Here is a 15,058-nt window from a genome sequence, read left to right on the forward strand (position 1 = left end):
TGAGGTTTAGTTGACCACATCACCCCTATCAGATGAGCTACGATGAATATGACTTTGCATTTTACCACCCGCACACAAAACAGGCAGATAAGTCCTTAGTACTTCCTACTAGATCTGCTTAGAGGTAAAAATGAAACCCGAAAGTAACAGACAGATCGATATAGATTTTTATTTCCTCAGGATACCGACCCGACAGTAATACACAAGTCCGCTCAGCAGCCCTCGAGCCCAAAACAAGACGGTGAAAATGTTATACACGAAGCGCAATAATCTAAGGGTTGTTCTTGACGAAGTCAACACCCTTCTGGATGTTCTTCTTCAGGTCAGCCAGGCAAGCCTCGACGAGCTTCTCCTCGTACTCGTTGATCTTGCCGACCTCGTGGATCTTCTCGACACCGTTGGGGCCGAGCTCGACGCGCGAAGCGAAGAAGTCCACGCCCTGGTCCTTGTACAGCGGGGAGTCAACGAAGGTCGGCTCGATGACGCCCTTCTCACCCTGCGCAGCGCGGAGCAGCGACTCGGCGAAGCGGGCACCGGCCATAGCCATGGACAGAGTAGCGGAGCCAGCACCGTCCTTGGCCTTGACGACCTCGTCACCGCCGAACTGGATGCGGTTGACCAGGGCGTCGCGGGCCTCGCCGGCGATGGAGGCGTGGTTGCTCTGCGAGAGCAGGGGCACGATGGTCACGCCGGAGTGGCCGCCGACGACGGGGACGGCCTCGGCCGAGGGGTCGGTCTTCTGGACCTGCGAGATGAAGCGCGAGGCACGCACCACGTCGAGGGTGGTCACACCGAACAGGCGCTTGGGGTTGTAGACACCGCGGGCCTTGTAGATCTCCGAGACAATGGGCACGGTCGAGTTGACCGGGTTGGAGATGACCAGGACGTTGGCCTCAGGGGCGGCCTCGGCGGCGGCCTTGGCCAGGTCGCGGACGATCGAGGCGTTGGTGTTGAAGAGGTCTGCGCGATGCCGAGGTCAGAACCTCTCACCAAAAAGGGGATGGATAGCGTGTTACTTACCATCACGGGTCATGCCGGGCTTGCGGGGGACACCAGCGGGGATGAGGATGATCTCGGAACCCTTCAGGGCATCGCTGAGGCCGGAGGGAGTGGGATCGTAGCCGGTGACGGTGCTGTTGGTGTTGATGTGGCTCAGGTCGGCCGCGACACCTACACAAACAAAAAGTCAATTCCTGCCTGCTAGTAAATATCGACCACGTTGTACATACCGGGACCACCGCGGATATCGTAGAGAGCGAGCTGGGAAACGCGCGGGTTCAGCTTCAGCAGCAGCGACAGGGGCTGGCCAATGCCACCGGCGGCGCCGAGAACGGCGACCTTGGAGGCCTGGAAAATAATCATGTCAGTGCGGTCGGGAGGAGCCAGTTAAGAATTCGCTCATACCTGGCTAGCGGAGGCCGAGAAGGCGCGCTTCTGGAAGAGGTTGAAGGTCTGGCGAGCAGCAAACATGGTGGGCAGCAATTGGATGGGGGGAGATGGAAAGGGAAAGAGAGAGGGAGAAAGAAAGAGTGAAGGGGAAGAACCGGGCGAGTGAACGAACGGTGAGCGAAAAGATTGGCTGCTGGGGCGGGTCACTCCTTCCGGGCTCGGATGCTCGGGTTCCTAGCGTACACATGGCACCGTTAGTATACTACACATTGCTTGCTAACTATTGCGGTATTTCTGTACGTATTGCCATTGACTAGTCGAGTTAGAAACCCAATAGGACACCACTGTAGCGGTGTAGCTGACATGACGCAGTCCCTGGGGTGACGGCGGAAACCCCAGAAACCCTCACCGATGTTTCGATCATGCCAACTACATCGCATCATCTAGGAGACGGAATCTAAGATAAGCCAGAACCAAAAAGGAGCCGATCTTTTGACATCTGAGGTTCACCCCTGGAAATGGGCATAGAAGCCATGAATGAGGCTCTTCCTAATCACACGGCTATAACAGTCCCAGTACCTCCGGTCAACGTAGCGGTTGAGGACCGTTTTAAGGGCTTGTGCGTTGATGACGTTACCCGTTTTGTTGTTCAGTAACTAAGTCATACTCTAATGAGTAAACCTCTGATTTTCCTTTCCCTCGTGCGTGTTGGAAGTCTAACTAGTCCGGCAGCTAGTCGACAGTATGTTGTATAAGGCTGTTTTTTTTAAAAGCCAGCTGGTGAGCTTATGTTTCAAAGAGTCCAAGAGAGTACGTGCATTATGATTGCCTATTACTTATTCTACGGATCGTGTCTCCAGAAATTTGCTGATGCTCTCTTATAAACAGGGCAAGATTATCTAGAGAAGAAAGCTGCTCACTGACCATCGCTCTTTGCTCCCCGTAGACCTCCTCACAACGGGCCCAAAAACAGTGCAAATATCTGTATGTAGAGCCCTATGCGCCCTATAGCCGGATTTTCTCTGGCAGGTAGGGCTTTCCTCCCTGAGCCATCGCCGCTTTTATGAGGGCGCTCAGGCACACTGATGAGATGACTAAGTCCGAGAAGGACGCGCTCACCAGTCAGATCGCGCAGGACTACGGGCTCCAGGGCCAGGCCAAAGCGACCTCGCAGCGCGGATCAACACCCTGTCAAACACTCGCCACGATAGCAAGTGGCAGGCCAAGGGTACTACTCCCTGCTAAGGCCGCTAGGCCGACGTGGAGGGGACGCTGATGGACGGCGCGTCCGGAGACGACATGTATGAGCCGGGTGAGGTTGCCAACCGGCTGTTCTTCACAGATGCGGACGGCGAGAAGACTGACCCGGAGTCAGCGATCGCTGCAGCGCTGCAAGGGGACTGGGAGCAGTTGGAGCCAGAGGTGGCGGCGCTTCTGGCCGACGAGTCGGCCGGAGCGTACGACCGCTTCCTAGCACTGTCCGCGCTGGCTCGCTGGGCCTCGCCGACTGGTTACGAGGCTGTTCGCGCGGCGGCCGCCAATCCCGATGAGCAGCCCTGGCGGGACATGTCAGTCGATCGGCTGTACAGCCTGGACAACACCTTCGCGCTGCTCACCGAGTCCGTCGTGAACAGCCGGGACGAAGCCAGGGAGCGCGACACCTCCGCGGAGCGGCTGACGGCTCTTGCGGCGCTGATTGGTATTGCTGACCGGGTTTACTTGGAGCACAACCTCTCTCCTTCCGGCCTGTACACCGGAGACATCGAGCAGTTGCGCGGGTCGATCGGGGCGCAGATCGAGCGCGGTCTTGTTGAGCTGGCTGCGGCCCAGGCTCCGTTGCAGGCGTCCGTACACGATCAGGTCGAGGAGCTCATCGACGCGCTGGGACTGGTGGACAAAGGCGCCGCGGACACGTACAAGGCGCGGCTGAATGGCTAACAGCTGGAAACAGAGGTCACCGCGACCATTTATATCAGATACTGCGTGGCACATGGTATGAGTAGCTCTTTCGATATGCTCTTTAAACTCTCTTATGGCCCGTGTTTTGGTTTTATTTCAGTGTCCACCTACTAGGAATCTAGGAATCTATACATACAATATTACCCTGTCTATGAGTGTTTGTCTACGAGTTCAAAGGCAGAGAGCAGGCAACTCCCATTCACTGGTCTATATAAAAGCCCCTTCCCCCTCTCCAACTTTCCTCTTCATATATTTTCCCTTCCTAATATATTTACTTAATTACTCTGTCCTTCCACCTTCTACTCCTTGCACCATGGCCATGATCACCACGAGGCATCAACCAAACCTGCCAGTCAATGCCCCTCTACGACGTTCGCCCTTTCGACGCGGCCGGCAAATTTGTGGAACCCCCGTCGGGCGGGCGACTTACTGGTCCACTAGCATATAAATGTGCCCTCCAAGTCGGCCGCAGGCGTCGCAGCCTTTGATGGCCATACGATTTCGATAGCAACGGCGACTTTTGCCCTCAGCGAGTGCCAACGGGTAATCCTATCGACGCGATCTGGGACCGGTATTACGCGCTAGTCGGAAGAAGCACGGCCATGATCACCATGAGGCATCAACAGAAGCTGCCAGTCAATGCGAAAGACAACAGACAGTGTGATTGTGCGCTAGCTCAGCCTCATGTCGACAAGCATCAGGTTTAATGAGTTCCCGAGACGCGTGACCGGATACAGTGGCTGACGGCGCCGACGTACGGCAGAAGGCAACAAGCACTGACAAAGTCTTCGGGCTGTTCTTAATAACGCTAATAATGGCATTCCTGAAAGGGGCTCAACGGATCTACGGTTGACTGAAAGGCGATCTATCGACTACAACTCTACCGACCATTTCTACTACCACCGCATCTACTGCCACGATGGGCAAATGCACCGCCTCCTACTATTCGTCCTCGTCTCCTCTGTTTCTTTATAAGTGAAGTCACACCAAAACACAAGCATCCCACAGGCCAGTGGCTCGAGAATCAGACGAAAGAACTGTACTCGTAGGGGCCCAATAGGTCAACCGTTGGTGGAAAGGCGATCTGCCACATGGCCCACTACCTCGCGGAGGGCAGCCCTTGCCTCTTCTATCTACTCGCGACCCTTCTTTTCAACAGTATCGCGACGAGAAACTTGCTTTCATGTACTATTATCACGTTTCACGGCTTGGTATGTACCTAGGTAGGACCACCATTATAAAGAATTCATGCTTTCACGACTCTCCATTCTCTACCACCTTGGGTTTCCCTAATAGTATGTAACAATGGCCGCAGCCAGAACCAAAAAGAGAACGAGAAAAAACGCCAGCGCTGATGGGAAACAAATATAATAGAAGCAAGACAAGAAAGACTCAATCATCGAAGAAAGTGCAGAACCGCCCAGCAAAACAGGAAGAAAATCAACACTCCACCCCAGAAAATCCACTTGTCCTGGCGCGCGCGCCGCTCGACCATGCGAATGGTATCGCCGCTCACGCCCAGCGTATTGGCAACGCTATACAGACGGCGCTGCGTACCCTTGAGGATCTCGCGCTGCTCGCCCAGATCGGCGAGCACGGCGCGCCCGCGGTCCAGGAAGTCGTCGAGCTGGTTGTGCGTGCTGGAGAAGAAGGACTGCTCGCGCAGGGCGTGTGACTCGCGGTTATAGTCTGAGGGCCCGGCGCCGAAGCTGAGGCCCGACGAGGTGGGTGCGAAGGCTGAGGGGGGTGCAGAGGACTGCGCGTAAGGGTTTTCGGGCGTGGCAGCGTGGTGTGGACGGCGGCCGAGGAGCTCGCTGCGGTTGGTGGCGGATTGCTGGATGTGGGTTAGTATTCAGTGAAGAAGAGTATGACGGGGTGCGAGGGGGCGTACGGCTTCCTCGCGCTCTTTTCGTAGCTGATCGAGTTGCGTGCGGTAGTCTGCTAGTTCGTTGCGGAAGTTCTTGACGCGCTCAAAGGCCTTTTCTTGTTTCTCTTGGATCAGCTCCTTTTTCGACAGCGCGGAGTAGTCGTCCACGGTGCGGGAGAGCGAGGTGAGTGATGCAGAGATCTGGCCTAGAGGCAGAAGTGAGCTTTCCGACTGATACAGCGAACCAGCACGTGGCGAGAAAGGGGAGAGGCGCACCTTGTAGTGCGGCGGAAGATGTGGCCGGTGATTGCGCGAAAGTGTCCAGGTCTCGGCGGATCGCGGAGGACTGCTTCAGGGCAGAATTGAAGAGGGAGTTCTGCATTTGTTTGGTTAGGGCTTCTCGTAGCATGAGGATGGGTGGGAGCATGCCTACCATCTTGGGTATTGCCAGGGGTAGACCGGTCAAATAAGAGCGGGATGATACAGCTGTGACAGCTCCAGACAAGGAGAACAGTGCAGGGTCAACAGCACAACCCGAGATGATTCTAATCGAAGACAAGACAACAGACAACAATCATGCCAGCTTATCCTGTTTGAGGCGCGGGTTCTGCCGGTCCAAGCGGGCGGTGTGGCCTACACTATAAAATCAAGCTTACTTGGAGTATTGCAGTTGCAACATGGGATGAATTCAGGTACCAATACAGCAAAGGAAAATAAATGCAGAGCTGAGATGATATATCGAACTAACAAGCAGCCCAAAAACAACGAAGAACGCCTCCATTCATTCCCTATTTCGGCGGGTACTTGTTCTGGAGGAACCACCTGCGAATCAATCAGCATCATCCCGGTTGGAACCAAGAATAAGGAAAGTACTCACTTGCTCACAAAGTAATCCACAGCCCCAACCGCTCCAACAACCCCAGACCACAATCCAACAGCCTCCCACGACAACTTCCCCTGGACATGCTGCCTGTACGCACCGAAACCGAGGCCCGCGCCAAGGAGGGTAACCAAGACGGCATTGCCGATGAAAACAGGATTGTCGGCATTCTTGCGCAGCCCGCTCTCTGCCTTGCGCGCCTTGCCCTTCTTGCCCGCGTCCTGGCGGGCACGTGCCTGCTGCTCGGCGGCCGCCGCAGCTTCGCGCTCCAGTCGGTCAGCCTGCGTGGTCGTCTTCACTTCTTGGTTCAGGAAGTTGGGGTCCACGGATGAGACATGCGGGGAGTCTACGTCGATGAGGCTCGCCGTGCTTTCCGACTCGTCTTTGTAGTTTCCGCCTACATCGGGGGCACGACTATAGACGGATGTTAGTATGGGGTGAAGTAGCTAGTTAAAAATGCTGGTTCGACTTACGCCTGTTAGGGGGATAGGTTAGCACGGATGCTTCTATCGTAGTAGATGGGTGACTTACGTCCTGGGGGGACTGCTTCGGCCCTTTGGCAGCAGCGTCGGCGTAAGACATAGTAGTGTCGCGTGCAAAAGTGTAGTCTGATAATGGGGGGGAGTTAGCACGGCTATCAGCCGCAGCAGGAGAAACACGGACCAGCGTTAAGGGGGTGGAGGTTCGGACAGGAGTAGAGCAGGAGGAAAATGGGAAGGAGGGAAGGAAGGTGGTTGGTTATAAAGCTTGGTCGGATGACATCATGGCTTTGGGGTGGATCCGGGACCAAGTTTAATTAGTGTTCAAATAGAGACATCCGTTATCTATTCTAGGTATGGCTAAGACAAAAGAAACAGTCGATTGCTAAACAAACACACGCAGAAAACGACCTATGGTGGTCTAAAGTACGGGACGTAGGGGAAGTTTTAATACAGATTACACGGTGTGTCCCACCCCCTACAGCAGCAGCTCCAGCGGGTTCTCGACCACCTTCTTCAGCTCCTTGATCCACTCGCCGCCAACGGCACCATCCACCACCTTGTGGTCAAAGCTGCCCGTCACCACGATCTGGTCATCCCACTCCGTCACGGTGCCTTCCTCCGTCTCAACAGGCACGGCGACCTTGCGGGTCGTGCCGACCGCGAGGATGCCCGCCTGAGGAGGGTTGATCACGGCGGTGAACCGCTCGATGGCCGGGTTCATGCCCATGTTGCTGATGGTGAAGGTACCGCCCTGGTACTCTTCGGGCTTGAGCTTGTTCTCACGGGCACGCTTGCCCAGGTCGCGGACCTGGTTGGAGATGCCGGACAGACCCAGTCCCTGCACGTCCTTCACGACGGGAGTGATCAGACCAGCCGGGGTGGAGACCGCAACGCTGATATCCACGGTGTTGTGCTGGCGGATCACCACGTTGCCGTTCACCTCGCGCCAGCTGGAGTTGACCTGGGGCACCTTCATGAGAGCGGCGGCACAGGCCTTGACCAGGAAGTCGTTCACCGAGAGCTTGTACTTGCCCTCGGATGAGGCGTTCAGGGCCTGGCGCAGCTTGAGGAGCTTAGTGACGGACAGAGTAGTCGACACGAAGTAGTGGGGGTTCTCGCGCACGGACTGCTGCAGGCGGCTGGCAATGGTCTTGCGCATCGAGGACAGAGGAATGTCCTCGTAAGTAGGGCCGGCAGCAGCGGCGCCGCTGGCATTGTACTTCTCAACATCCTCCTTGGTGATCTGGCCACCGCGACCAGTACCCTTGAGGGCCTTGATCGGCACACCGTTCTCCAAGGCGAGCACCTTGGCCGCCGGGCTAATCGAGGGCTCGCGATCAAGACTAGGCTGAAGCTTCTCGCCCGAGGTTTCGGGTTCCTGCGCAGCAGGTTCGGGGGCTGGGGTTGGGGCCGCCGGCTCCGCGCCCTTGGACTCAGAGCTCTCCTTCGGAGCAGCTGGCGCGGGCTGGTCACCACCGGCATCCTCGAGGGTGAAGGACTCGAATGCGGTAACATCAGCGCCCTCCTCAACAAGAACAGCAATGGGCTTTAAAGGAAAAGGGGAAAAGTCAGCTCTCCCGATCGCATCTCCGCGGGGAATTCGGGAAAATTCTTACCGCGCCAACGGCCACGTCCTTCTCGCCGGTCTCCTTCAGAACCTTGGCCAGGACACCCTCATCCTGGAACTCGAAGTCCATCTGTGCCTTATCGGTTTCAATCTCCACGAGGACATCTCCGGGCTGGAGGCCGTCACCGGCCTTCTTCTGCCACGCTCCGATGTTTCCCGCGGACATGGTCGGCGAAAGGGCCGGCATGCTGATGATTGTGTGCGGAGGGAAGGCTGGGGAGTCGACAATGTCAGTCGCTGCACTCAATGGGAGGCGTCAAGGCCGGTTGAAGGGGGTTGCATACTCTTGGAGGCATAGAAGCGGGAGATAGCGGAGAGCGCAGGCAATTGGGATCTGGGCGTAGAAACGGATCAATATCTTGTCAAAGCGTCCGGTTGCAGTTAATAACACCTACTTCATCACTTCCTGGAACTTATAGGAGACCTGTGGCCGCCGCATCGAAGCGGTGCCACGGGCCATGAACATGGCACTTGGGGTGCGCATCCGGACAGCAGAGGCAACCATGGTGCCAGGGAATGCCGTAATTGAGTAATTGAAAAGACAGGCCCTCGGAGCTGACAAAAAAAGAGCAAGAAATAACCGGCACCGGTTGACGAGGGAGAGACGGCCAGGGAAGGATGGTGATGGTAAGGAAGCGGACAAGTCAGGAACTTTTCTGTTGAGCTCTTCCCGGTGAGCGACGGCGGAATCGGCCGTTGGCTTAGGTAACGGATCAGGTGACGGTTAGTCAGCGGCCGAGACCATCCCCGAAATGGAACAAGACACGCAACAGCTCCGTTGGATTCTGATTATTCTCCGGACAAGGGCGTTTTTCCCCACGTTCTCCCTTTATGCCGACATTATTCTCCTGAGTTTTGTCTCGAACGCTCCGCCCCGCTCGCTGAGATGGCGGACGTTGACCACGGCTCCGAGCCGATTCAACAACCGGTGCCGCCAGAGGTGCCCGAGAAGAACGGCGTAGATGCCACCACCAATGAACCGGATTCCCCGCCGATCCTGACGTCGGACAAGCCGAGCTTGTCGGAGCAGGCCGAATGGCAGGAGGTCAGGGATTCTGAGCCGGAGGAAGAGCACGCGCCTCCCTCCCCTCCCCCAAAGGACGACGAAGAACAACAACCAACAACAGAGGAGATTCCGCCGGAAGAGACGGAAGAACAGCAAGATGAGACCAATGCACAGGAATCTGGTGACAAGGAGGAGACTCTAGAGGAGGCTAGGCCCGAGCAATCCGTCAGTCCAACACAGGAGGCCGAGCCCCAGGACGAAGTGCCGCCAGGCACCCGCATGCGGTCCGACTCCCGGTCAACAACTGCCACCGTGGGCACACAACGAGGAACTGCGGTCAGCTCGACAGTCTTTATCGTGACGGCCCTGGACACCATCGGTGCCTCGCGAGAGGCCCGACGAAGCAGAGAATTGGAGGATGCGGTGCAGGTGGCTCTGGTCAACGTGAAGCAAGAAGATCGTCAACCAATTGACCCGGAGCTGATCTTCCGGCCGCTTCACCTGGCAAGCAAGACACTCAGCGTGCCGCTCCAGGTGACTGCATTGGACTGCATCGGCAAGCTCATTTCCTACTCCTACTTTGCGTTCCCGTCAACGCCACCGGCCGATGAATCGCCCCTGATCGAGCGTGCCATTGATGCCATCTGTGACTGCTTTGAGAACGAGGCCACTGCCAATGAAATCCAGCAGCAAATTATCAAGTCGTTGCTAGCCGCCGTTCTGAACGACAAGATCGTGGTGCACGGAGCTGGTCTCCTCAAAGCTGTTCGACAGATCTATAACATCTTTATATACTCGAAGTCCAGCCAGAACCAGCAAATTGCCCAAGGCTCGCTAACCCAGATGGTGAGCACAGTCTTCGACCGGGTTCGCGTGCGATTGGATCTGAAGGAGCTGCGGACGCGAGATATCGAAAAGCCCGAGGCTGCCTCCAACTTGGATGTCTCGGATCATGGCCCGGCCTCCGATGCAGCTTCGGTGTCTCTTACAGACCAACCAACCCCCAAGGAACCTCAAGCGGAAAAGCTTACCCTGCAGAGCTTCGAATCGCCCAAGGAAGTGACCACTGTCAACGACAATGCGCCGACTATGGTTACTCGCGCCAAACTCGCTCGGTCTTCGACTCGGTCCATGTCTGGTATCCCTGAGGAAAGGGACGAGGATGGCTCGGCAGAGGATGAGGTGGATGAAATATATGTCAAGGATGCCTTCCTGGTTTTCCGCGCGCTGTGCAAACTCAGCCACAAGGTGCTCAGTCACGACCAGCAGCAAGATATCAAGTCGCAAAACATGAGATCGAAGCTGCTCTCGCTGCATCTCATCCACTATCTGGTCAACAACCACATCACCAGCTTCACCTCTCCCCTCGTGTCGATCAGAAATAGCTCGAGCAGTTCGGACGCGATGACGCTGCTCCAAGCCGTCCGACCACACCTTTGCCTCAGTCTCAGTCGCAATGGCTCCAGCTCAGTCCCGCGAGTGTTCGAAGTGTGCTGTGAAATCTTCTGGCTGATGCTCAAGCACATGAGGGTCATGATGAAGAAAGAGCTGGAGGTGTTCCTGAAGGAAATCTACTTGGCAATCCTCGAGAAACGCGGTGCCCCTGCCTTCCAAAAACAATACATCATGGAGGTCTTGGAGAGACTTGGTGGAGATCCACGCGCATTGGTGGAGATCTATCTCAACTATGATTGTGACCGCACCGCGTTGGAGAACATGTTCCAAAATATCATTGAGCAATTGTCGCGGTACTCGAGCACGCCTACCGCCGCCGCCGCTCAACAACAAGCATCCCAGGAGCGCCAGAAAGACAAGCCGGAATGGCGTCAGCAGGGCACCCTGCCTCCGTCACTCACGACGGCCAATGTGGCAAACCCGCAACCCATACCCCCAGGTGTTCCAGCAGAGTATTCGCTAAAGCAACAAGCTCTTGAATGCCTCGTGGAGATCTTGCGTTCTCTGGACAACTGGGCTTCCCAAGATGACCAGCCTGTTCCCGTCGCACCTTCTTCGAAGTCGAAGTCAATAGATAACTCCCGCGAGTCGCTTGACACCAATGCTGGTGCTTACATTGCCTCTCCCCGGCCTGAGACAATTGATGGTGGAACTGGTCGGTCCACTCCTGTACCCGAGGACGATCCGAGTCAGATTGAGAAGGTAAAGCAACGCAAGATTGCCCTCACGAACGCTATCCAGCAGTTCAACTTTAAGCCCAAGCGCGGCATGAAGCTCTTCATCCAAGAAGGATTCATCCCCTCGAATTCGCCAGAGGACATTGCTTCTTTCCTGTTACGCAACGAACGGCTTGACAAGGCTATGCTGGGAGAGTATCTCGGTGAGGGTGATGCAGAGAACATTGCGATCATGCATGCTTTTGTCGACTCGATGGATTTCAAGAAGCGCCGCTTTGTCGATGCCCTCCGCGAGTTCCTGCAGCGCTTCCGGTTGCCCGGAGAGGCTCAAAAGATTGATCGGTTTATGCTCAAGTTTGCAGAACGCTACACGACTCAGAACCCCAACGCGTTCGCCAATGCAGATACGGCCTACGTGCTCTCTTACTCGGTGATCATGCTCAACACGGACCAGCACAGCATGAAGGTTCTGAGGAGAATGACCAAGGACGATTTCATCAAGAACAACCGAGGTATCAACGATAACCAGGACTTGCCGTCTGAGTATCTCAGTGGGATTTATGATGAGATCGCACACAACGAAATCGTCTTGGACACGGAACGGGAGCATGCTGCAAACCTTGGTATTCAGACAGCAGCAACTCATGTCGGTCTCGCAAGTCGAGCAGGCCAAGTGTTTGCAACTGTTGGACGTGATATTCAGGGCGAAAAGTATGCACAGGCTTCAGAGGAGATGGCCAACAAGACCGAGCAACTGTACCGCTCCCTGATCCGCGCCCAGAAGAAGACTGCAGTCCGCGATGCCCTCTCACGTTTCATTCCTGCGACTTCAGTCCGCCATGTAGGATCGATGTTCAATGTCACGTGGATGTCTTTCCTGTCTGGGCTGTCTGCTTCTATGCAAGAGGCTCAGAATCTGGAGACGATCCGCCTCTGCATGGAAGGACTCAAACTGGCGATTCGAATCAGCTGCGCCTTTGATCTGGAGACCCCTCGAGTCGCGTTTGTCACCGCACTTGCAAAGTTCACAAACCTCAGCAACGTGAAAGAAATGATGGCGAAGAACGTCGAGGCCCTCAAGGCCCTGCTCGACATCGCCACCACCGAGGGCAACCGTCTTCGCAGCTCATGGCGGGAGATCTTGACCTGTATCAGCCAGCTTGATCGTCTGCAGCTTCTGAGCCACGGTGTGGATGAGGGCTCGGTGCCTGATGTCTCGCGGCCACGAGTCCAGCCACCCGAAAACCGCAAATCGATGCAAGGCCGACGACCTCGCCCTCGTTCGATCAATGGACCAACAGCGTTCCGGGCGGAGGTTGCCATAGAAAGTCGCTCCGCAGACATGGTTCGCGGCGTGGACCGGATCTTCACCAACACCGCCAACCTTTCGCACGAGGCCATCATCGACTTTGTTCGGGCGCTGAGCGAGGTCAGCTGGCAGGAAATCCAATCCTCGGGTCAAAGCGATTCTCCGCGGACGTACAGCTTGCAGAAACTGGTTGAGATCAGTTACTACAATATGACCCGTGTTCGTATCGAATGGTCTAAGATCTGGGAGGTTCTGGGTCAGCATTTCAACCAAGTTGGCTGCCACTCCAATACAACCGTCGTGTTCTTTGCGTTGGATTCCCTCCGTCAGCTGTCGATGCGGTTCATGGAGATTGAAGAGTTGCCCGGATTCAAGTTCCAGAAGGATTTCCTTAAGCCTTTCGAGCATGTCATGGCGAACAGCACCACGGCCTCTGTCAAGGACATGATCCTCCGGTGTTTGATCCAGATGATCCAGGCTCGTGGTGACAATATTCGGTCTGGGTGGAAGACGATGTTTGGTGTCTTCACCGTTGCAGCCCGCGAACCTTATGGTGAGTCTTTGAGGTCCCAACAAAAAAACAAAAAAGTACTAACTGAAGAAAGCAGAGGGAATTGTCAACATGGCTTTTGATCATGTCACCCAGATCTACAACACCCGTTTCGGGGTGGTGATCACCCAGGGCGCATTCCCTGACTTGGTTGTCTGTCTGACCGAATTCTCGAAGAACATGAGGTTCCAGAAGAAGTCGCTGCAGGCCATCGAAACGCTCAAGTCGACCGTCACCAAGATGCTGCGAACCCCCGAGTGCCCGCTATCCCACCGCGGTGCGGACGCAACACCCTTCCAAGACGACGGCACCAACCTTGCCAAGCAGCTTACTCGCCAGTCGCAGGAGGAACAGTTCTGGTATCCCATCCTCATCGCCTTCCAGGACGTGCTCATGACTGGTGATGACCTGGAAGTCCGGTCACGGTATGTCCCGAAAGCCCTCGGGCGAAAATCGTTGCTAACGAACAGATAGTGCACTCACATACCTCTTTGACACGCTGATCCGATACGGTGGCGATTTCCCGAAAGATTTTTGGGATGTCTTATGGAGACAGCTGCTCTGCCCCATTTTCGTGGTTCTGCAGTCCAAATCCGAGATGTCGAAGGTGCCCAATCACGAGGATCTCTCAGTTTGGCTGTCTACCACGATGATCCAGGCGTTGCGCAACATGATAACGCTCTTCACACATTACTTTGATTCCCTGGAGTACATGCTCGGCCGGTTCTTGGAGTTGCTGACCTTGTGTATCTGTCAAGAGAACGACACGATCGCGCGGATTGGCAGCAACTGCCTGCAGCAGTTGATCCTGCAAAATGTCACCAAGTTCAAACAGGAGCATTGGACGCAGATCGTCGGTGCCTTCGTCGAGCTCTTCAGCAAGACGACCGCCTACGATCTGTTCACCGCCGCTGCCTCGATGTCGAAGCCCGAGCTCAAGATGAACGGCGAGGTGGCAGAAGCCACGCCGACCACTGAGGAAGCAGCGGATCATGTGCTGCAAACCAATGGATCTCAGAGCACGACATCCTTAAACGAAGATGGTGATATGCCCGTCTCGTCTGACCCTCCCGTCCAAAGCGAGGCTCGTGCTGAACTGGAAGACTACCGGCCTCAAACCGACCAGCAACAACCCGCGGCCGTCACCGCGGCGCGGCGCCGGTTCTTCAACCGCATCATCACCAACTGCGTGCTGCAACTGCTCATGATCGAGACTGTGCATGAGCTCTTCTCCAATGACAACGTCTACGCACAGATCCCCAGCCCCGAACTCCTGCGCCTGATGGGCCTGCTGAAAAAGAGCTACCAGTTCGCCAAAAAGTTCAACGAAGACAAGGACCTGCGCATGCAGCTTTGGCGACAGGGCTTCATGAAGCAACCTCCGAACCTGCTCAAGCAGGAGAGCGGCAGTGCCTCGACCTACGTGCACATCCTCTTCCGCATGTATCACGACGAGCGCCAAGAGCGGAAGAGCAACCGGGCCGATACGGAGGCAGCCCTCATCCCTCTCTGTGCAGACATTATCAGCAGCTTCGTCCGTCTCGACGAAGAGACCCAGAACCGCAATATCGTCGCCTGGCGTCCGGTCGTGGTCGACGTCATCGACGGCTACACCAACTTCCCTCTGGAGGGCTTTGATAAACATGTCGAGACCTTCTACCCGCTCGCCATCGAGCTGCTCAGCCGCGACCTCAACGCTGAGATCCGCGTCGCTCTGCAGTCCCTTCTCCGGCGGGTCGGCGAGACCCGTCTGGGTGTTGCTCCGCCCGTCATGGACACCGTCAGTCCCCGGAGCTCCGTGTCGCAGCGCGTTTCGCGCAGCGGTAGCCAAGCCACCATGTAAAGTAAGTGGTGGTG

At 55.9% G+C, this 15,058-nt stretch overlaps 6 protein-coding genes across 6 annotated transcripts; 2 read left to right on the plus strand and 4 right to left on the minus strand.

Moving 5' to 3' along the window:
- Nucleotides 1-271: 271 nt before the first annotated feature.
- N7474_008759 (malate dehydrogenase) lies at nt 272-1,470 on the minus strand (the record flags this gene model as incomplete). The annotated part of the gene is made up of 4 exons (XM_057200169.1): nt 272-960; nt 1,021-1,170; nt 1,230-1,347; nt 1,405-1,470. 4 exons carry the CDS (start codon nt 1,468-1,470, stop codon nt 272-274), a joined length of 1,023 nt encoding a protein of 340 aa, XP_057050870.1.
- A 1,218-nt stretch (nt 1,471-2,688) lies between these two features.
- On the plus strand, nt 2,689-3,327 carry N7474_008760 (uncharacterized protein; the record flags this gene model as incomplete). The annotated part of the gene is made up of 1 exon (XM_057200170.1): nt 2,689-3,327. The coding sequence occupies one exon, from the start codon at nt 2,689-2,691 to the stop codon at nt 3,325-3,327; it is 639 nt and encodes a 212-aa protein (XP_057050871.1).
- A 1,417-nt stretch (nt 3,328-4,744) lies between these two features.
- N7474_008761 (golgi SNAP receptor complex member 2 family protein) lies at nt 4,745-5,651 on the minus strand (the record flags this gene model as incomplete). The annotated part of the gene is made up of 3 exons (XM_057200171.1): nt 4,745-5,182; nt 5,240-5,421; nt 5,492-5,651. The coding sequence occupies 3 exons, from the start codon at nt 5,649-5,651 to the stop codon at nt 4,745-4,747; spliced, it is 780 nt and encodes a 259-aa protein (XP_057050872.1).
- Nucleotides 5,652-6,003: 352 nt separating this feature from the next.
- On the minus strand, nt 6,004-6,677 carry N7474_008762 (uncharacterized protein; the record flags this gene model as incomplete). Its single annotated transcript, XM_057200172.1, has 4 exons — nt 6,004-6,037; nt 6,093-6,509; nt 6,569-6,570; nt 6,627-6,677. The coding sequence occupies 4 exons, from the start codon at nt 6,675-6,677 to the stop codon at nt 6,004-6,006; spliced, it is 504 nt and encodes a 167-aa protein (XP_057050873.1).
- A 375-nt stretch (nt 6,678-7,052) lies between these two features.
- N7474_008763 (putative pyruvate dehydrogenase complex, dihydrolipoamide acetyltransferase component) lies at nt 7,053-8,709 on the minus strand (the record flags this gene model as incomplete). The annotated part of the gene is made up of 4 exons (XM_057200173.1): nt 7,053-8,123; nt 8,194-8,441; nt 8,489-8,538; nt 8,600-8,709. The coding sequence occupies 4 exons, from the start codon at nt 8,707-8,709 to the stop codon at nt 7,053-7,055; spliced, it is 1,479 nt and encodes a 492-aa protein (XP_057050874.1).
- A 381-nt stretch (nt 8,710-9,090) lies between these two features.
- Nucleotides 9,091-15,044, plus strand: N7474_008764 (Arf family guanine nucleotide exchange factor SEC7; the record flags this gene model as incomplete). Its single annotated transcript, XM_057200174.1, has 3 exons — nt 9,091-13,204; nt 13,260-13,626; nt 13,676-15,044. 3 exons carry the CDS (start codon nt 9,091-9,093, stop codon nt 15,042-15,044), a joined length of 5,850 nt encoding a protein of 1,949 aa, XP_057050875.1.
- Between the last annotated feature and the right edge of the window lie 14 nt (nt 15,045-15,058).

Source organism: Penicillium riverlandense (genome assembly GCF_028828495.1).
Source record: "Penicillium riverlandense strain IBT 135883 chromosome Unknown utg000007l_segment0_segment0, whole genome shotgun sequence".
Lineage (NCBI taxonomy): Eukaryota > Fungi > Ascomycota > Eurotiomycetes > Eurotiales > Aspergillaceae > Penicillium > Penicillium riverlandense.